This window comes from Lepus europaeus, chromosome 5 (genome assembly GCF_033115175.1).
Source record: "Lepus europaeus isolate LE1 chromosome 5, mLepTim1.pri, whole genome shotgun sequence".
Classification (NCBI taxonomy): Eukaryota; Metazoa; Chordata; class Mammalia; order Lagomorpha; family Leporidae; genus Lepus; species Lepus europaeus.
The window spans coordinates 37,209,875-37,230,867 of NC_084831.1; the positions used below are offsets into that span (position 1 = coordinate 37,209,875).

At 46.1% G+C, this 20,993-nt stretch overlaps 2 protein-coding genes across 2 annotated transcripts in view; one reads left to right on the plus strand and one right to left on the minus strand.

Annotated features, from left to right (window-relative positions):
- Positions 1-14,757, plus strand: part of NASP (nuclear autoantigenic sperm protein) — a 31,328-nt gene extending 16,571 nt beyond the window's left edge. The window contains exons 4-14 of the mRNA XM_062191199.1: positions 3,399-3,479; positions 5,520-5,629; positions 6,281-7,273; positions 10,314-10,396; positions 11,342-11,427; positions 11,539-11,612; positions 11,896-12,251; positions 13,015-13,071; positions 13,164-13,241; positions 14,070-14,195; positions 14,563-14,757. Coding sequence (XP_062047183.1) covers positions 3,399-3,479; positions 5,520-5,629; positions 6,281-7,273; positions 10,314-10,396; positions 11,342-11,427; positions 11,539-11,612; positions 11,896-12,251; positions 13,015-13,071; positions 13,164-13,241; positions 14,070-14,195; positions 14,563-14,643 — 2,125 coding nt within the window. The 3' untranslated portion in view covers positions 14,644-14,757. The remainder of the gene's footprint in view (positions 1-3,398; positions 3,480-5,519; positions 5,630-6,280; positions 7,274-10,313; positions 10,397-11,341; positions 11,428-11,538; positions 11,613-11,895; positions 12,252-13,014; positions 13,072-13,163; positions 13,242-14,069; positions 14,196-14,562) is intronic.
- A 2,558-nt stretch (positions 14,758-17,315) lies between these two features.
- Positions 17,316-20,782, minus strand: CCDC17 (coiled-coil domain containing 17). Its single transcript, XM_062193316.1, has 12 exons — positions 20,471-20,782; positions 20,138-20,360; positions 19,902-20,058; positions 19,703-19,786; positions 19,494-19,610; positions 19,093-19,214; positions 18,773-18,921; positions 18,575-18,642; positions 18,266-18,469; positions 17,907-18,117; positions 17,727-17,837; positions 17,316-17,485 (listed from the first exon to the last, which is right to left on the minus strand). The coding sequence occupies exons 1-12, from the start codon at positions 20,780-20,782 to the stop codon at positions 17,318-17,320; spliced, it is 1,926 nt and encodes a 641-aa protein (XP_062049300.1). The 3' UTR covers positions 17,316-17,317.
- Positions 20,783-20,993: the final 211 nt, after the last annotated feature.

Sequence of the window (20,993 nt, forward strand, 5' to 3'; positions counted from 1 at the left end):
TTTTAAAATGTGATGATTCTTCACATAATTGTTTATCCATTGAACTATAAAACTGAAATATTGCTGACTGAAAGCCTTTAACTTTCCTGAGTAAGATAGTTTGTATTCCAATCACTATTAATTAAGGTGACCAACTTGTCCTGGTTTCTTGGGGCTTTCCCAATTTTAATACTGGAAGTTCCATGTTTGGGAATACCTGTCCTGGGCAAATCATGATTGATCACCCTGCCACTAATACTATTAATGGCATCACATTTTTCATACTTCTGGTTTTATTTTATTTTATTTTTTAAGACATTTATTTGAGAGGCAGTTACAGAAAGAGAGACAAAGAGCAAGGTCTTCACCCTTTGGTTCATTCCCCAAATGGCCACAATGGCTGGGGATGGGCTGGTCTGAAGCCAGGAGCTTTTTCTGGGTCTCCCATATGAGTGCAGGGGTCCAGGTATTTGGGCCGTCTTTTGCTGTTTTCCGGACACGTTAGCAGGGAGCTGCATTGGAAGAGGAGCAGCTGGGACATGAACCCCATATGGGATGCTGGCGCTACAGGCGGAGGCTTAACCTGCTATGCCACAGTGCCAGCCCCCTTTCATACATCCTTAGCACCTTTGTTACCGGCTGTTGGAACCGGCTGGAAGCTGGCAGCTATAACCATGTGGCCATATAGATGAAGGCACTTCACAGAGTTCATGGAAAATGGAATTAAAAGTTTTTGGGTGCAAATGTGGTGTCTGTATGTGTATATGCACTTTTTTGATAGATACTATATGTTAAAATTTGTTACATCTTCATGATTACTTGGATATTATAGGGCAGGGCAACTGAACAAGGCAAATAAAGCAAATGCCCTCTTCCCTCCATGTAACCAAGAGCAACATATGGGCTTTTTTATGATTTGCAGTTGGTTTAATTGACTTGGGTTGAAACCTGTCAACATCACATTCACAGTTTAGGTTCTTCATCTTTTTTAAAGATATTTATTTGAAAGAGTTGGAGAGAGAGGCAGGGAGATCTTCCATCTGCTATTTCACTCTCCAGATGGCTGCAACAGCTAGGGCTGGGCCAGGTTGAAGCCAGGAGCTTCATCTGGGTCTCCCACGAGAGTGGCAAAGATCCAAAGACTTGAGCCATCTTTTATTGCTTTTCCCAGGCCATTAGCAGGGAGCTGGATCAGAAGTGGAGCAGCAGGGACACGAACCAGCACCCAAATGGGATGCTGATGTTGCAGGCAGCAGCTTTTCCTGCTTGCCACAACACCGGCCCCCACCATTTAGGTTCTTTCTCCATGATGCAGTTTGTTATGAACTTTCTGAAGAAAGTTCATATTTTAGAAGAACCAGGTTAGCTTTAATGTCTTAAAGATGTTCTATTTTTCCTCAAAGACTACCTGCAGATCTGAGAGCCAAAAGAGTAAGTTAAATCTTGAAGCAATAGCCTTTCCCTCTGATTCGGTTTGTGCTAGTTTTCTCTAAGATTGAAATATGAATTTAATGGTAAGCCAGTTCAATCTTTTTTTCTAAATCATTTTACTTTATACTGCTTAGTTTCTCAGTTAAGCTTATTAGGCTCTCAGGCCATTAACATTAGTTGCCCTGACATTGCATGACTCCTGCTATTGCTTATCTTTTACTCATTGGAAGCTAGTCTTTATTTTACATAGAGAAGTACTTCTCTTTCCCTTTTATTACGGTTGTCTAGATATTAATAACTGAAATTTAAATAGTGCTGTCTTTTTTTTTATTTGAGGCAGAGAGGGAAAGAGGTCTTCCATCCTCTGGTTCACTCCCCAAATGGCTGCAACAGCCAGAGCTGGGCCATTCTGAAGCCAGGAGATTTTTCTGGGTCTCCCATGTGGGTGTAGGGGCCAAGGACTTGGGCCATCTTTTGCTTTTCCAGGCCATAGTAGAGGGCTGGATTGGAAATGAAACAGCCAGGACTTGAACTGGCACCCACAGGGGATATTTCACTTCCATAAACCTTACTCATCCTCTAAACACAAAGGCTCTTTAAGTATTCCTGCCCATAATGACATTCATCTTGTGGCTGGAGGAATACCTATCAATGCATTTGGCCCTTAGATTATATACCAACTGAAATATTTTTTTTTTTCTTTAAAAAAGATTCATTTATTTGAAAGGCAGAGATGGAGAGAGATTCTATCCACTGGTTCATTTTTCCAAATGGCCACAACAGCCAGGGCGGGCCAGGCCAGAGCCAGGAGCTTTTGGGTCTGCCACGTGGTTGCAGGGCCCTAAGTATTTGTGCCATCTTCCGCTGCTTTAGCAGCATATTAGCAGGGAGCTGGATTAGAAATGGAGCAGTAGGTACTTGAACTGAAGTCCATATGGGGTGCCAGCGTTGCAGGTGGAAACTTAACTTTCTTTGCCACAGTGCTGGCCCCAAACTAAAACAAATTAATGTCAGTTAGAATATACTCTATAGATGAATAACACAGCAATATTATTTTAGTGTTTTTTTTTTTTTTTTTTTTTTTTTTTTAAGATTTATTTGAAAGTCAGTTAATGGGGAATGGAGAAAGATTTCTTCAATCTGCTGCTGCTGGTTCACCCCCCAAATATCCACAATGGCTAGGACTGGGCCAAGCTGAAACCACAAGCAGGGAACTCCATTTGGGTCTCCTACATGGGTGGCAAGAGCCCAAGTACTTGGACCATCTTCCACTGCTTTCCCAGGCGCACTATCAGGGAGCTGATACAGAAGTGGAGCAGCTGCGACTTGAACAGTTGCTCACATGGGATGCTGTTGTTGCAGGCAATGACTTAACCCAGTGTACCACAACTCCAGTGCTTCCCCCTTTTTATTTAAGATTTACTTATTTGAAAGGCAGAAAAACAGAAAGGGAGAGGCAGATCTTCCATCTGATGATTCACACTCCAAATGACTGCAACAGCTGGGACTATGTGTAGCTGAAGCCAGGAACTCCATCCTTGTCTTCCAGATAGGTGGCAGGGGCATAAGCACTTGGGCTATCTTCCCCTGCCTTCCCAGGCACATTAGCAAGAAGCTGGATTAGAATTAGAGCAAGCCAGGACTCAAACTGGTATCCTAGGGCCAGCGCTGTGGCTCACTTGGTTAATCCTCCACCTGCAGCGCCAGCATCACATATGGGTGCTGGGTTCTAGTCCTGGTCGCTCCTCTTCCAGTCCAGCTCTCTGCTGTGGCCCCGGACTGCAGTGGAGGATGGCCCAAGTGCTCAGGCCCCTGCACCCGCATGTGAGACCAGGAGGAGGTGCCTGGCTTCTAAAAGTCCCTTTGATAGCAAAAGGGTTGTATTGATTTTCTAAAATGTTTGTGTCACTGAAGAAATGTCAATTTAAAGAACTAGAAATAGAAGTTTTAGATCAGATGATCAGATGTTAATTTTGTTTGCTTTATAGAGGAAAGAAGTATGGAGAGACAGCTAATGAGTGTGGAGAAGCTTTCTTTTTCTATGGGAAATCACTTTTGGAACTAGCAAGGTATGTCTTAAGCCTTGTTTGTAAATAGAATGTTTTATATCATCTTCATGATCTAAAAACTGAGGTTTCCTTATTTGCTAAGATTGTTTACTAGCTTTGAGATTTCACATGAGCTAGCCAACTGGTATTACCTAGAAATAAAATTTTTTTGAGGGAGCATGAAACATCGATGGAAGTTGTGAACACCATTTAAAACAGACTGTAAAATTTTTGCTTTGGGAGTCACTACAAGCAAAGATCTTTTCATTAGTGAATGAAAGTTCATTGATCAAAATAAGGTATATAGAGACTTTTTTCCTTTTTTTTTTTTTTTTTTATTATTATTATTTTTTTTGATAGGGTGGACAGTGAGAGAGAGCGAAAGGTCTTCCTTTGCCCTTGGTTCACCCTCCAATGGCTGCCGCGGCCGGTGCACTGCGCTGATCCAAAGGCAAGAGCCAGGTGCTTCTCCTGGTCTCCAATGGGGTGCAGGGCCCAAGAACTTGGGCCATCCTCCACTGCACTCCAGGCCACAGCAGAGAGCTGGCCTGGAAGAGGGGCAACCGGGACAAAATCTGGCGCCCTGACCGGGACTTGAACCCGGTGTGCCGGTGCCACAAGGCGGAGGATTAGCCTATTGAGCCGCGGTGCTGGCTCTATATAGAGATGTTTTTAAAAAGATTTATTCACTTGAAATTCAAGGCAGCATGGTAGACAAAGAGACAGTGTGCTTCTACCTACTGACTCCCCAGCAGCACCAGTAACTCAATCTGGGTCTCCCACGTGGGTGGAGGGAACCCAAGTTATTTGGGCTATCATCTGCTTCCCGGATGCATTAGCAAGTAGCTGAATTAGAAGTGGAAGTAGCCAGGACTTGGTCTAACACTCTGGTATGGAATTCAGGCATCCCAAGTGGCGGCTTAACTCCAGGAGTCACATCACTCACCCCTGGAAACCTTTAAAAATGAGTTTAGCTAGCTCAAAACAATCTTTAATTAGGAGTAGATAGGACAATTTTAAAGAACCCACAAATGTCTAGTAAATAAGACTCTCTAGTAATAATGGAAAGATCTTGGGTATTTTTCACCACAACATATTGATCAGATAAAATATATTGAGAGTATACATACTAGCAAAAGATCTGTTTTCTATTTAATCTCATATCTGGTAACTCCTAGTCATGTAATCATACAGAACTTCATATAGATTTGCTATGAAAATGTTGATAGAATGTTATTTGTCGAGTGTTGGAGCAAAGTTGAGAATATCATGACCCTATTGTAAAGGCAATGCATACAGGTCTTTATCCTCTTTTTTATTTTTTAAAAAGATTTATTTATTTGAAAGGCAGAGTTAGAAGGAGAGACAGAGAAATATTCCATCTACTGGTTCACTCTACAAATGGCTCCAGTGGCCAAGGCTAGGCTGGGCAGAAGCCAGGAGCTTCATCTTGCTACATCAGTGGCAGTGGCCCAAGAACTTGGACCATCTTCTGCTGCTTTCCCAGGCAGATTATTTTAATTAATTAATTTTTTATTTTTTGACAGGCAGAGTGGACAAAGAGAGACACAGAGAGAAAGGTCTTCCTTTTTGCCGTTAGTTCACCCTCCAATGGCCGCTGTGGCCAGCGCACCGCGCTGATCCGAAGGCAGGAGCCAGGTGCTTCTCCTGGTCTCCCATGGGGTGCAGGGCCCAAGTACTTGGGCCATCCTCCACTGCACTCCCGGGCCATAGCAGAGAGCTGGCCTGGAATAGGGGCAACCGGGACTAGAACTCAGTGTGCCAGCGCTGCAAGGCGGAGGATTAGCCTGTTGAGCCACGGCGCCGGCCCCCAGGCACATTAACAAGGAGCTGGATAGAAGTCGAGGAGTTGGGACTCAAACCAGTACTCATATGGGATGCTGGCATTGCAAGTGGTGGCTTAACCTGCTGTGCCACAACACTAGCCCAGAAGTTTTGATTATTGCTGTTTTCCCATGAATATATAGTTTTATATTCTTTGTACATACTTACACACAGTAGATTATATTATACCTTTGGTTGTTTCTTTTGTTCTCCTAGAATGGAGAATGGTGTGTTGGGAAATGCCTTGGAAGGTGTGCATGTGGAAGAGGAAGAAGGGGAAAAAACTGAAGAGGAATCTCTGGTAGAAAATAATGATAATGTAGATGGTATGTAGAGCTGCATGTGACATTCAAGAGATGCAGTATATATATCTTGTATACAAGTGGTGGGGATAGGGCTCTCCCTGCCTTGGCTGGTCTCTCCTAAGATGCTTAAGGGGGTGCCTGCATCTGGTAGAGGCTGCAGTGGCTGAAAGTGACAGCAGGCTTTTGTAAGAGGGTCACTTCTCAGATCTGGCTATTTAAATTATGTTTTATATATTATTACAACCTTGAATATTTTTTTCTAGTGCAAATTTTTTAGATAGTCTGCGGCTCAGTTACTTTCACATTTTTCTTTTTAAAAAATATTGATTTCTAAGCTGAGTTGGCTACAGAGCTGTATGTATCAGACAGTTACCTATATTGTTTAGAGAAGAGTGAGAGCTTGGCATCTCTTACCTAACTGGTAATCAGAATGCTCAAAATGAAACAATACAGTGTCTAGTGTAAGGAGCATGGGTTTCTTTTCAGTAAGTGCTCTGCTAGCTGTGACTCTCCCTTTGCTTTTCTCAAGGGGGCAGGTAGTTTTTAGGCCATCTGCTAAAACTTAAGCCAGGCTGTTAGAGGGTTTAAAGGGGATGTCTTTTTAGTTTCCATTTATTCCTTTTTCATTATACTCGAAGACATGTTTATGCTTCATGTTCTTTAACCATGTAGAGGAAGCAAGGGAAGAGTTGAGAGAACAGGTTTATGACGCCATGGGAGAGAAAGAAGAATCCAAAAAAACAGAAGGCATGTCTCTGTCAAAGCCTGAAACTGCTAAAGAACAGGAGAGTGAAATGGAGAAGGGTGGAAGAGAAGATATGGATATAAGTGAGCCTACAGAGGAGCTCCCAGAAAAAGTTGAATTGACTCCAGATCAGTTAACTGAAACCTCTGAAGAGGCAAAAGGAGCAGCAGCACCAGAAGGACTGAATGAAGCTGAGGTCACTTCTGGGAAATCAGAACAGGAAGCAGCAGATGCTGAGAAAGGAAAATCAGTGTCTGGAACTGACGTCCAAGAAGAGTACAAAGAAAAAGTTCAGGAGAAGCAGGGAGAGGTGATTGTGAGAATAGAGAAGCCAACAGAAGCTTCTGAAGAGCAGCCTGTTACAACTCTAGAAAAGCGTAACACTGCAGTGGAGGTAGAAGCAGAGCCTGTAGACTCAACAGTCAAGCCAGTGGATGTGGGTGGGGTTGAACCAAAAGAGCAGATAGCTACCTCTGAAAATGAGCCAGGAAAGGCTGTTCTCAATGAGCAGTTGGTAGGGCAAGATGTGCCTCCTGTGGAAGAGTCACCAGTGGTGACAACAGAGGCTGCAGAGGTGGGATCAGAAGTCTCTGAGAAGTCTGAGCAGGAGGCCACAGTTGTCTCCAACGATGGTGCAGTTAATGGACTGTCAGCTGCAGGAGATCAGGCTTCTGTTGACCCACAGCCTTCTGCAGAAAGAGTGACAGAAACAAAAGGTGGCTCAGAACTAGAGGAGGTCAGGGCAGAACTGGCTCCTAGCCAGGAGGCTAAGCTGCCCATTGAAGAATCTGAGGGAGCTGGTGATGGGGTTGAGACCAAGGTAGCCCAAGGGGTTACTGAGAAATCACCTGAAGACAAAGTTAAGATAGCTGCTAATGAAGAGACACAAGAGAGAGAAGAACAGATGAAAGAGGGTGAAGGTAACCGGGATATGCAAGAGCTGCAGTGGGTGGAGTATATTCTGGAGTTGACTCACTAATCATGGGTAAAAGTCAGCCTTCCATTCAGGATTTTCCGTCTGCCTTTGGATTAGGAAAGGGCTAAATGAAAATGGGGAAAGTTTAAAAAGGTTGTGATAAGTTGAGCAAGTATCAAAAGCAGCAAGTCTTCTTTAAGCTGGCTTATTTATAAACTAACACTTTGTACTAACTGCAAAGCAGGTCTTCTCTGATTTCTGAGACTTTGCTAGCTATCAGTAACTTGTTGCACCATACTGGCCAATAAAGGCGGATGGAAGGGTAGATGAGGGGTGGGTGGAATAGGAAGGGAAATAGTGGGCTAGGCTGGCAGAGAATGCTGAATGGATGTTCACTTGCATGCTCCTGGATTTTTTTAGTTCACTGTTCACAGTTTTTCTTCTCTGCTTTAGGAAGCAGGAGCAGAGCAGTAGAATCCATTGAATTGAATTGGTACACTTGAGCAGGCATGCCATTTAAATGAAGGCAATTACCTTGAATATTCTGGCACCAGAACTGAAGAATCCTGATGCCCCTTCAACCTTTAGTTTTCGAGACTATTCACATTAGTGACAATACCACTCCCCCTGCCAAACAAAAAAATCAAAAAGCCATTAACCCTCTTGTTGCTTCTCTCACCTCATTTCATGCTGTTTTGGCTGGTAAACTGAATTTTCTGTTACTTAGAATTTTACAAAATATGGAGACTTTGTATCATGTTTTGGTCTAATTATGATTCACTTTTGTCAAGATATATATAAGCCTCTAATTAGTAATTCCATAATTGGCATGTCTGGCTTGAGTTGTGCTATCATTTGAGGATTCTACTGTAGACAAGGTTCATCTAACATTGGCGTTAATAACCCCAGTTATATTCCAGTTACTTACTGTTACTTGAGTAATTGCTAGACTACCACAGGAGTTTCTTAAGTTTTTAGATTTTCAGAGGCCCAATTTCAGTTCTTGGAGATTATTCTGTGAACTTCCTTTTACCTATGTGCAGGTCCTTGCACTCCAGCCAGCACAAGCATGGTAACTAGAAGGGGATTGGCTAAATGACAGCACCATTGGGCTTACTGGGCATTAGGATTTCTTTATGGAAAAAACACAAGACTGAATTCCTCAATTTTTAAAAACTCAGTTCTTGATTGTAACGATAGCGAGCAAGGACAGAAAGGCTTTGCTGGCTCTCTGAGGTTGGGCCTTGAAGAGCTGTAACAGGGACGTCATCTTCCTAACTGTTCCATTAGATCACAAGTATCATTGTTTGAGATCTTCCATTGCATTATTACTTATGATTCCAAAACAGTACTATTTGCTTGTAATACAGTGGGTCTTAAAGAGTTAATGGAAAATGTGTATTATGAGGACACATGCTTGTATTTCAGTTTTTGCATCAAAATCAACTTAATTCCATTTTCCATGAACTTCTTGAAGTTCCCTTGTATTACTCCAGTTAGAGTGATGAAGAGGTTGACACTTAAATATTATATGTACAACTTGTTTAGGGTCAAAACGGTAAGTCATAGCAGTGAAGCCACCTCACATGTCCACTTGGACATTCCTAGTCATTTATTTTTTAATTTTTTAAATGCTTACAAAAGCTTAGACTCTTCCTTAAGCTGTACGTTTGAGTATTCTGTGCCAGTACTGATCTACTTAGAAAAGGTAGTATAATTTCCCATATTCTACAAATGAAGAAATGGGAGAAAAAGGTTACTAATTCATTTGCCTCAGTCATGCAGCCAATAAAGCGAGGACTGGGTGCCGAGACAGCCTAACTTGGGCAAAACTGCCTGCCTGCTTGCTTGCTTGCTTTCCCCCCAATCTCCCCAGCTGATTTATTTATGTATCTGTAAGGGCAGAGTGACAGTGAGAGGAAGAAATGGACAAAATGGTCCTCAATCTACTGGTAAATATTCCAAATGGCCGCAATAGCAGGGACTTGGCCAGGCTGAGGCCAGGAGGATGGCACTCCTGGGTTTCCTATGTGAGTAGCAGGAACTTAAGTATTCTAGCCATCATCCCCTACTTCCCAGATGCGAGCAGAGTGGCTGGGACTCAAACTGGCCTCTGATATGAGATGGCAGGCATCTCAGGCAGCAGCTTAACCTGCTGTGGCGCAACACCTTACCCTAGCCACCTACTTTCTGTGCTTTATTCCTCTTTATATGGCAACACCAGTCCACAGATATCTTGCAAGTGGTTTTCACTTAAAAATTCATAAAACTCTGTTTCCTACCACCTCTTTACATTTTGCCGTCTCTTGGACTGTCCATATGCCGAGTAAAGTTAATTGGTCTGTTCCTTTTCTAATTGTCCAGTGTGATTGGTAAGTGAGCATTTTAATTGTCATAAAGATCAGCTGTGCTCAGATGGACTTCGTGATGGGTACCTGACTTCCCTGTGAGAGTTTTAGAATATGGCTGCAAATTTAAAAGGAATCATTACCAGAGTGACTAACTGGTTTGCTCACTCAAATTCTTTATATGCTGGAGCTGGCTGGAGTCTGTGGCATGCTCATTGGTGAGAGTTGGTAAGGGCTATGCTTTCCTCTCCACAGCTCTGTTGTGAGAAAGCTAGTCTCGAGCATGCTGGTTCTCAGTGGACTGGATAAGTTAACTTTTGGTACATTTCCACGTCTATTACCTAACAAGTGGAATAAAGACACCAGGAACACTTGCTTCTGGCTGAGTGGATGGGAGATGTAACAGTGAATAAGAGGCAGTAGTTAATTCAACTCATTCTAAGTGATCCATGTTGACTTTTTATAAGAAAAGCACTTGGCCTTTTCATTGCTGTTGGTCTGACCCATAGATAAGATTACATGTACTAAGTTAGACTGGAATTAAGCTGCAACCACAGAATTTATATTTAGTCCAGCTGTTAACTGATTTGGATTAGCATCTGTTTCCTATCTCAGCATATAGGCTGACAGATGTTTATTGGAATCTTTGATTAGTCCTTAGTTGTATTCTCAATACTGAGGAATTTTTGCTTGTAGAAACCGAAGGCTCAGAAGAGGAGGATAAAGAAAATGACAAGGCTGAAGAAGAAACACCAAATGATTCAGTTCTTGAAAATAAAGTAAGTTGTTATTTATTCACTACCCTTGTCTACTTTTTACTGTAGGGCTATACCTTATTAGTGGAGGTATAATTATGGTAGACACCCATTTCTTGGGGTTAGGGAAGATTGGTTTCCCTTTATTTTTTTTTTAAGGTTTATTTTATTTATTTGAAAGGCAGAGTTAACAGACATAGAGACAGAGAGAGAGATCTTCATCCACTGGTTCACTCCTCAGATGGCCACAACGGCTGATATGAAGCCAGGAGCTTCTTTCGGGTCTCCCATGCAGGTGCAGGGGCCCAAGAACATGGGCCATCCTCTACTGCTATCCCAGGCTATAGCAGAGCTGGATCGGAAGAAGAGCAGCCGGGACTAGAACTGTCACCCATGTGGGATGTTGGCGCTTCAGGCCAGGGCTTTAACCTGTTGTGCCACAGCGCCGGCCCCGTGGGTTCCTTTTATTCGTGTCCAGAATGGACAGATCTGTTGGGTTCCAGGGAGATGGCCTGTCTGTTAGGACTGAACCTCACAAATCACTGATGACTTAAGGAAATTTTGTAGGGACCCATTTTATAGTTTCTAGGGGAGAAAGTCTAATTTTTTTTTGTAAAGATAATTTATTTGAAAGAGATATCTTACATCCATTGCTTCAGTTCCCATAAGGCTGGGGCTGGGCCAGGCCCAAGCACTTGGGCCATCTTCTGCTGCTTTTCCTAGGCATTATAGTAAGGAGCTGGATCAGAAGTGGAGCAGCTGGAACACAAATCGTTGCCCATATGTGATGCCAACACTGTAGGCGGTGGCTTTGCCAGCTATGCAATAATACTGGCCCCAAGTCTGAATTTTGAATCATATGTCAAGTTGTTTATTCTTCTTTTAGCCGTACTAAAATTAAACATTTAGATTTGTGCTCTGAAAAGATGCCATTCTTTTACCTAAATCAGTTATTTGGATATATTTTAGTCTCTTCCAGAAAATGAAGATGAGGAGATTGGGAACCTAGAGCTTGCCTGGGATATGCTGGACTTGGCAAAGATCATTTTTAAAAGGTAAAGCTCTGGGTGCTTCTAGATTGAGGCTGGAAGCTTGGTGTTTGAAAATAGAAAGCAGTTAGGTTCAGACAAGTACTGTTAAAGAGTTCTGGTCATCTCCTTCTTTAGGCAAGAAACAAAAGAAGCCCAACTTTATGCTGCACAGGCACATCTTAAACTTGGAGAAGTTAGTGTTGAATCTGGTAATGCATTTTCCATTTTACTCTCTAACCTCCCCTGCCTGCCCTGTTCTTCCTCTAATAGATTCTCTAAAACCCAGCCTGATTTTATGTTGGGTGGTTGGATTTTAAAAAATGACACTTTTATAGAGCAATCTCTAAAAAGCAAAAAAAGTCATTATGGCATTCTTTGGAGATATTATAAACACAAATGAAATGTTAAATGGAACATTGGTGCACAGTGGGTCTGAATTGTGTGAAATACCTTATTAAGTGTTGTCCATTTACTTGTTATTCTCTTCATTAGAGAATTATATCCAAGCTGTAGAAGAGTTCCAGGCTTGCTTGAACCTGCAAGAGCAGTATCTGGAAGCCCATGACCGGCTCCTTGCAGAGACCCACTACCAGCTGGGGTTGGCTTATGGATACAACTCTCAGTACGATGAGGCAGTGGCACAGTTCAGCAAATCTATTGAAGTCATTGAGAAGAGAATGGCTGTGCTCAATGAGCAGATGAAGGAGGCTGAAGGATCATCTACTGAATATGAGAAAGAGATTGAGGAGCTGAAAGAATTGCTACCTGAAATCAGAGAGAAGATAGAAGATGCAAAAGAATCCCAGCGTAGTGGGAATGTAGCTGAATTAGCTCTGAAAGCTACTCTGGTTGGTTCAGTCCCTTCCCTATCCCCCTTTTATTTACAGTACTTGATTATTTGAAAGGGACAGACCTTCGGTCAGCTGATTCATTCCCCAAACAGCCAGGTCTGGGTCAGGCCAAAGCCAGGAGTCCAGAGCTTCATCCTTGTCTCCTACCTGGGTGACAGGAACCCAAGCATTTACTTGGGCCATCTTCCACTACTCTCCCAAGCGCACTAGCAGGAAAGTGGAGTGACCAGCCCACATATGGGATTGCTGGCACTGTAGGCAGTGGCTTAACCTGCTGTGCCACAGCGTTGGCCTCTAAATTTGAACTTTTCAACATGACCTGGGTTTCCAGGGAGTTGGTGAACAGGGAATGTGAGAGCTCAGCTAATTAATTATCCTGATCAAATAGGGTAGCAGTTAAGAGAATATGTTCTGGAGCAGACTGTCTGGGTTTGAATTACATCTGTACATTTCTTAGTGTGTAGGCATTCCATTGTGTGTAAAATGGGGTAATAGTAGTTTCTGTTTAAAATACAGTACCAGAAAAAAAGGGATTAACAAAATATATGGTATTTCCATTTCTGTGGCCACCTGCCTCTAATGACTTTTGGCTGCTTGTGTCCTGATTGGGAGGTAGGGAGGTATATGTGAGGTTGTATGTGCCTGAACTCTTATTTGGAAGCCACCAGCACATTAGGGATTTTCTTGGGTACTAGGCTAGTGCATGCCTGCTGTAAACCTGAACATCCTGAACGCCCTGGCTTTGTCGTTTCTCCAACAGGTGGGGAGCTCGACTTCAGGTTTCACTCCCAGTGGAGGAGGCTCTTCAGTCTCCACGGTGGGTATTCAGGTATTCTGTTTTTGTCACTTCAGCCTCTGTTGGTCTCATGTAGTGTGTACATTGCCAACAGACTTTTTTGTTTTTGTCAGATTGCCAGTAGAAAGCCAGCAGATGGTGCTTCTTCATCAAATTGTGTGACTGATATTTCCCACCTTGTCAGAAAGAAGGTAAATGTACACGTGATATTTTCTTTTCTTTTTTTTTTTTTAATTATTTGACAGATAGATAGAAAGGTCTTCCTTCTGTTGGTTCACTCCCCAAATGGCCGCTATGGTCAGGGCTGTGCTGATCTGAAGCCAGGAGCCAGGTGCTTCCTCCTGGTCTCCTGTGCGGATGTAGGGGCCCAAGCACCTGGGCCATCCTCCACTGCCGTCCTGGGCCACAGCAGAGAGCTGGACTGGAAGAGGAGCAACTGGGACTAGAACCCTGCGCCCATATGTGGTATTTTCTTTCCTAGTCTTTTTTCAGTTGTTCCAAATGATATATGAGGAATTCGTGTCTTACAAACCTTCCTGATGGTGCAGTAAGACTTTTATAAAGGTGAAGATTTTTGAGTGAAGACAGTTTTTCACTTGAATACCCTTTTCTGGCCATTAAGAACACTGCTTGGTCAGATGAGTCCATTTTAGGAGGCTAGTGGATTTTCTTTAACAGTAGTCACTCAGCAATAGGCCTGTATAAAGTCAAGTCCCTGTTGAGTCTTTCTGCTTTGTGCCTGTAGTCCCAGCAGTTATTTGTTCTCACTCACTGACATTTAAACTTGGTCTTTTGTTAACATCTACTCCTCAGCCCCACCCTGACCACTATGCTTCTAGCAGGGGGTCTGAATTTTGCAGAGTATGAGTTGGTATCTGCATCCCATGACTAGGGAGAGAGGGAGGCAGACCATTAGAACTCTATTTAGGATCTTTGCGCTACATGGGTTAAGTCTTTTGCAATTGTTTTTTTAAAAATATCAAGCACTTTTTGTCAAGCCTTCACAATTATATCTTTAGAGGAAACCAGAGGAAGAGAGCCCCCGGAAAGATGATGCAAAGAAAGCCAAACAAGAGCCGGAGGTGAATGGAGGCAGTGGGGATGCTGTCCCGAGTGGAAATGAAGTTTCAGAAAACATGGAGGAGGTGAGGTGGACAGTTAAGCAGGTGTTGGCCTCTTAGGGAAGCCATTCCTCCCAAGTGTGTGTTTTCTACCGTGAGCCTGTTTGGATTGGTTGATTGTAACCATCACAGAAATGGTGGTTTTGGAGTCTGAAACCTATGTACCCAGGTCCCCTTCAGTGAATGTACGAGAGGGCACTTGATTGGCAAGACTAACAGGTCACTTCTGCTCGTCCCCTTCCATGTAATGTATGACTGTTGGCTCATCATAAGAGAATGTAGGAATTGACTTGACTTTGTACAGGGAGTAAAGCATAGTTTTGCCTTCTCGATTGTATGACAGAATGGTTTCAAACTAGGGTCACTTATGCCCAGGCTCCCTGTTTTTCAGGCTGAGAATCAAACCGAAAGCCGAGCAGCAATGGAGGGGACAGTGGAGGCTGGAGCTACAGTAGAAAGCACTGCATGTTAAGAGAGGGAGCAGAGCCTTCCTATCAAGGGAAAGTGTTTTGTATATAATGTATTTTTTCACTTTTGGGGGATTCTTTTTGTATAACTTCAATAAAGATTGTAAGCAAAGGTTGAAGTGTTGTTTTTTCCTTAAATATAAGCTGAATCTGTGCCTTGGGGTACTCCAGGTTTTATAGAGTGGCCAAAGGTACTTGTTTTTTGCCTTCTGTATTGATCTCTATGTTGGAAATTTTAACCCCAGTTCCTGTCTAACATGTAGGTGATGAAAGGAGTGTGGCTGTAGGCCCATCATCTTCTACTGGTGCTATATTTTTTTCTACCAAATACTTGCAAGGTCTTGCAAACCTTCAGTGGTGCTGTCATTAGATAGGGGCTATACAAGACCTGGTGAGGATCTTGCTTTGGGGTGCTGAAAACGAATGTTGGACATTGAACCAAGCTTTGGGTGGTACCTATACCTACGTACCTAGTCAACAACTAGGGCCACGATCCTGCCCTGGAGAAAGAACTGAAGAATTGAGGCGGGTATTTCCTGAGCAAAAGAGTTGATCTGTTAAATATTAGAAAATTGAACACTCTGGTGTGAAAGGAGATTTAGGATGATGGTGATGGACACTTGGGGTGTGATTGGAAGAATCTGTGGGGAGGCTGGCTCACGCTATATTTGTTATTTTCTGTATAGAAAAGTTAAAATATATCAATACTTGGAATTGTTACTGTCTGCAGTTTTGACTTCTCAAATAAAGATGTTTAAAAAGCCCCTGGTCTGGAATTGTATTTAAAGATCTTACTGTGGGATCTAGACTGCCTGGAAGATTTCAGTATGGGAAAGGCAGAAGCAGCCCACCAGTTCTGGGCATCCAGTCCAAGAGTGCTAGTGATCAAGGTACTGATGCTTATGCCCTCCCGTTGGGCCCTTACTGATGTGCAGGATGCTAGCTGAGTTGCCTCAGACTTGACCCTTAGCTTAATCTGTTGTGGACTTGGCACTGTTTGGGTTTGAGCCTTTTTTTTTTTTTTTTTTAAAGATGTACTTAATTGGGGACCAGCATTGTGATGTAGAGGTTAAAGCTGCCATCCGTGAATATGGTATCCCTATGGGTGCTGGTTTATGTCCCAGCTGCTCCAGTTCCCTGCCAGTGGCCTGGGAAAAGCAGCAGAGGATGGCCCAAGTGTTTGGGCCTCTACTCACATGGGAGACCCAGAAGAAGCTCCTGCCTTTTGCTTGGCCCAGCTGTGGCTGTTGTGGCCATTTTGGCAGTGGGCCAGTGGAAGGAAGATCTCTAACTGCCTTTCAAATTAAAAAAAAAGATGTACTTAATTATTTGCAAGGCAGGGTGACAGAGGAAGACAAAATTTTCCATTATTTGGTTCACTGCCCAAATTCCTGCAAAAGCCACATCTAGTCCAGGCCAAAGCCAGGAACCAGGAACTTCATCTGAGTCTCCCATGTCAGTGGCAGGGGCCCAAGCACTTGAGCCATCATCTGCTGCCTCCTAGCACATATTAACTAGAAACTGCATGGGAAGGAAGTGTAGGGATGGTACTGTGCCATGATGCCTGCTCTGTATCATCCAAAAGGATTTTAATTTGTTCCCGCCACCTACTTGAAAGGCAGAGTGACAGATTATCCATTCACTGATTTCACTCCCTAGAGCCTGCAATAGCCAGAGCTGGGCCTAAAGCTAGGAGTTTGGAATTGAATCTGGGTCTTCCCCAAGACAATAGAGCTTCCCAGGATGCATGAGCAGGAAGCTGGATTTGAAGAGGAAGAATCACTATTATGTTAAGGAATGTTGGCGTCCCAAGCAATGGCTTTACCCACTGTACCAGAATGCCTGCTCCATACCCAGGAGGACTTAGTTTAGTCATCCTGACACTTGTAGGGCTTATTCTGCTACAGGCTAGAACCTGCTGCTTTTAACATCCATGGTTGACCTTCAAGTCAACTCCATTTTATAGTTTTTTCTTAATACTACAGGAAATGGTTGAATTTTTCCTAGGCTAGTCAGAGTAACAGTTGCAGAGTCTCTGGCTTACTGTGGTTCTAAATTCCATTCCGGAACCTGCCACTATATTCCAGATCCTGAGCTCTTCCAGCCCCCTTTGTTGGTCAGGACAGTCATGACATTCTTGACTGCAGAGCTGGGCTGTGTCTGCATCTCCATGTGTCCCTTGGGAGGAACCACCATTGGGTTGGGGCCCTATTCTGGAGTCTGAAGTGTATGAGGAAACTTCAGAAAGCTCATGGGAAAATAATTTTATTTAGGTGCAAAAATTTCCTGAAATCCGTGCATAGTTTTTTTTTTTTTTTTTTTTTTTTTTTATGATACACATTTTTTTCCATTACCTTTTTTGAAAACACTCAAGTGAAGTCTCAGAAGTTCATTGTTTATGAGGACCTTGAGAGCCTGGATAGAAAGGCTTGGTGGAAATCCTTTGGATAAAGTTTGGCAATAAAGTGAAGTTTTAACAAAACCTAGCCATCTTAGAGAACTTCCTACCTGGCATACTCAATCTTCAACCTTTTACAAAAGGCAAATGGATACTGTAGGGTCAAGCACTTGTGGGAGGTGGAAAAGCTGTGGTGAGAACACTTAAGTACTTTTTGCTGCTAAGTAATAAAGCTGCAGGACTAGGACCTAGTCCTGTGCATGTTCTGATATAGTCTCAATTCACCTGGGCTCAGAAGCCAAGGGGGCCGGGTCAAAGCTGTGGTGAGAGTTCAAACCCTCATCTTTATCCTTGACTCCACCATGGGGCTCTTCAGTGGGAGGTGCAGGGTCAGCAAAACCAGCCATGGGGAAGAGGGAGTTGGCTTCCAGTGAGGATGAGTTGGACACCTGTGGAACATGAGCAAGGAGGTCTTAACAGCAGAGGTTCTGAGTCTCAAACTACTTTGAGCCAAGTTAACCTCATCTTGCTTTTATTTCTCTGTTAGTACTATTTAACATGTTGTGAGGGTCAAATGAATTACTGTACAGAAAGCATTTGGTAGTTAACTGGCACACAGCAGTCCATAAAGCTGGCTGTGAACCTTACCAGTCACAACGATGTTGTCCCTAGCTCTACCTGGGTTCTCACCAGTGGTGGGTACTGGTATTCATGGGCAAATGCAGGGCTGATCTCTGCCAGTGTCTGAACATCTGCATCTCTTGCATTCACCAGCCGCAGAAAGAGCTCAGCTTGACCTGCCTGGGAGGAAGGGAAATGCTACTGCACTTGTACCTCGTAGTAGACCCAGGCCCAATCCGTAACACTCACCTGGGGAATCCCATTCAGCTGCCCAAAGCTAAGGCTGGAGTCCAAAGGAAGGGCCCGGAGTGGGAGGCGCCAGCGGCCACTTAGCACCCGTTGATCCTGGTCAAATAGCACCAGAGAGGTCCAAGCCTTTGGCTGTGGTGGCCCAGTTCCTGCCATCCCTTGCCAGGCCTGGAGCTCACAGACCAAGGATACTGATGGTGAGGGTGGCAGTCTGTAGATAAACCAAAGAGGCATTGAAAGCCAGAGGTGCAGTCCCTTCCTTGGACTAGGCCCTCAGAGCCAACAGATGAGAAAATTCAGAATGACAGCCAAGCCTCAGTCGTGGCAGACTGCCAAAGACGTGCTCCCCACCTACTGACCTGGGCACAGGCTGCCTGCTGGCAAGGATGGCACAGTTGCCCATGGGCCCAGGAGCTGGAGGCGGGGGCAAGCAAAGGGCTGGGGGCAATGCTGTAGTCCCTCCTGTGTCATGTCCATCTCGAGACAAGCCAGTCAACAGCTGCACCCAAATCCAAGAAGCTTCAAGGCCCCGCAGGAAGTCATAGAAAATGACCAGGCCAGCCCTGGGAGACACAAGTCTAAGCACACAAACACCCAGCTCCTCACCCCTCTTCTCTCCCCAGCTAGCTCCCCAACCCTCAGATGTCCAAGCAAGAAGCAGGCCTTACCCAGGGTCATAGGGCGCAGGGCCCAGGACATCAGATGTGGGCAGGAGGAAGTGTGGGTTCAGGCCCAGCTTCCCCGTCACGGATCCAGAAAGCTGCTGTAGCAGGGGAAAGAGTTGACTCCTACAGAAAGCTTCCTAACTGCCCATGCTCCCCCAACCCCACAGAGCACAGCTGTCCTGCCCCAGCCCGGGGCCTCACAGCCTTTCCCGAGCCACCCAACAACTGGATGGCCGTGGAGCCTGGAAGTGGAGGCAGCGGGGGTGCCACGGGCAGCGGGAGGAATGCGGGTTCTCTCCTTTCCTTTGGGTGTGGACGGGGACTGGACAGGCGTCCCACCTCTCCAGGCCCTAGAAGCAGAGGAAGAGTTGGGGCTCCCTGAGGCGGAGGAAGCCTCCTCCAGGAGTCAAGCCCACAAACATGGGTCTCATGCACTCCTATGCATGGCTCCTCCACCCCCTTACTCTGAGCCGCGCATGCGTGGGAGGGCTAAGTGGGATGGGGTTGGGGTGCTCACTAACCCCAGGGTACCTGGCCCAGGCCCAGGCTCCTCTGCACCTGCAAGGCCAGGATTTCTGCCTCCAGGCGCCGATTTTCTGCCTCCACCACTAGAAGCTCCCCCGAGGTGGCCCCTGTTCTTCCTGGAAAGAGTAAGTCTAACCTGTCACCTTTGACCTCTGGTGATGAGCCGGGTCCGCCTCCGAGCAGCTCTGCAACACGAGGGCGCCTTGGCCAGGCCCGCTGGACTTGTCAGCTTACATTCTAGCTACTGTCGCAATGACCACCCAGGCTTCCTACCTCGGGGCTTTTGTACAAGTGGTTTCCACGCCAAAGACGCCCTCCCCTCCTGCCCCCCACCCCGCCACCATGACTAAGACCACCGCAGCGAGAGGCTCTCCTGGCCGGCCCATCCTGTTCTCTCCTGTGGGTCCGCGACCGCCGCAGCTCCAGTGCCGACGCCTCCACCTGCAACTGCCACAGCTGGCCCAGAATGCCAGGGTCCCGACCCCCACCTCGAACGTAGGTCTCACGCAGGGATCTAAGCAGCAGGGGAGACACAGGGACAGGACGGGGCAGTCTTTCCAGGGCTCAGCGCTGAGCCCCAGGCCCATTCAGGGCACCTGCGCTCACCCGATCTCAGCAGCTAGAGATGCTGGGCTGGCGGGCAGCACCGGAAAACAGAGGGCAGCTTCTTGCCGGGCTTTCAGCCTAGTCCTGCAGCGGGCGGCGATGCACGGAGATGATGCCACAGGCACAGGCCTCGCCCGCCCACCCCCGCGTCACCCCCGGCCCGCACCTGCTTCTGTCTGCGTCCCCGCCTCCCCCAGACTGCGGCTGCAGCTCCTGAAGGCGCGCACCCAGCATCTCTAGAGTTCCCCGCGTCCGCCCCGCCTCGGACCGGAGTTCTCGGAGCTCCCGCTCCACTCCGGTTAGACGGGACATCCCGCCTTGGCTCCGGGCTGTACCTTGGAGGCGCAGGCTCAGTTCTGAGGGAGAGAAGCCGAGTTAAGAACCGGTCCGAGTAACCGTAAGCCGAGGGCCGCAGCCGGTCCCGGGCCCCCTCACCCTCGCCGCGTCGCTCCAGGGCCCGTCTCTGGGCTTCCGTCTCTGCCACGCGCCGGGCTCGAGTCCTGTGCAGCGCCCGCAACCGCTCTCCCGGGCTCCCGAAAGCCTCGTTGCTGGGGTCTTGAGGCCCCGCCTCTGACCGCCCCAAGAGCCCCGCAGACTCTCCGGGGACCCCTGTTATCCGCGGTCGCATTTTCTGTAGGGACAGCCGCAACCACTGCACCTGGTTGTTAAGTGATGGGCGAAGTCTGGGTTGGGGTGATTTGTCCCGCGTGGGATCTCCAGGCGTGGGGAGGGCGCGGCGTAGCCAGGGGGAAAGCTGGGTGGGTGTACCTCCTCTGTTAACCTCCATAATGCAGACTGGCTGGCCTCCTTCTCCGAGAGGCCCTCGGGTTCTTGTGACATCACCTGGGGATAGGGTGTAGCATGAGGAACCCTGCCGGTCCAGCTGGCTTCAACACCCGTCTTTACCGCAGGACCTGGGGGCTGGGTGGCTACTGAGGGCTGTGTTCCAATTGTCATCTCCCCGGTCAGGCGGCCAATGCAGAAGCGCTGAGCGTGGACAGCCAGTAGGGCCCAGGAGCGAAAAACCATGTCACAGGACCCACAGGGCAAGAGCCCTGGCTCCCCAGAGGAGGTGGCCATAGGATGGGACCCGTTTCCCTCCACCAGTTTAGTCTGCAGGAGACAGGACTGAGGGCAGGGGAAAGGCAGAGGAAAAGGTCTGCAAGTCTGCTTGAGATCTTCCCCCTTTGTTTGGGGGAGGAGCCTTAGCTGCTGGGTAGCAACTACAGGCCCGGGCAGGTCAGAATGGGTGGGGAAGTCTTGTCCACCTTTGGGAGGGGCCCTTTGCTTG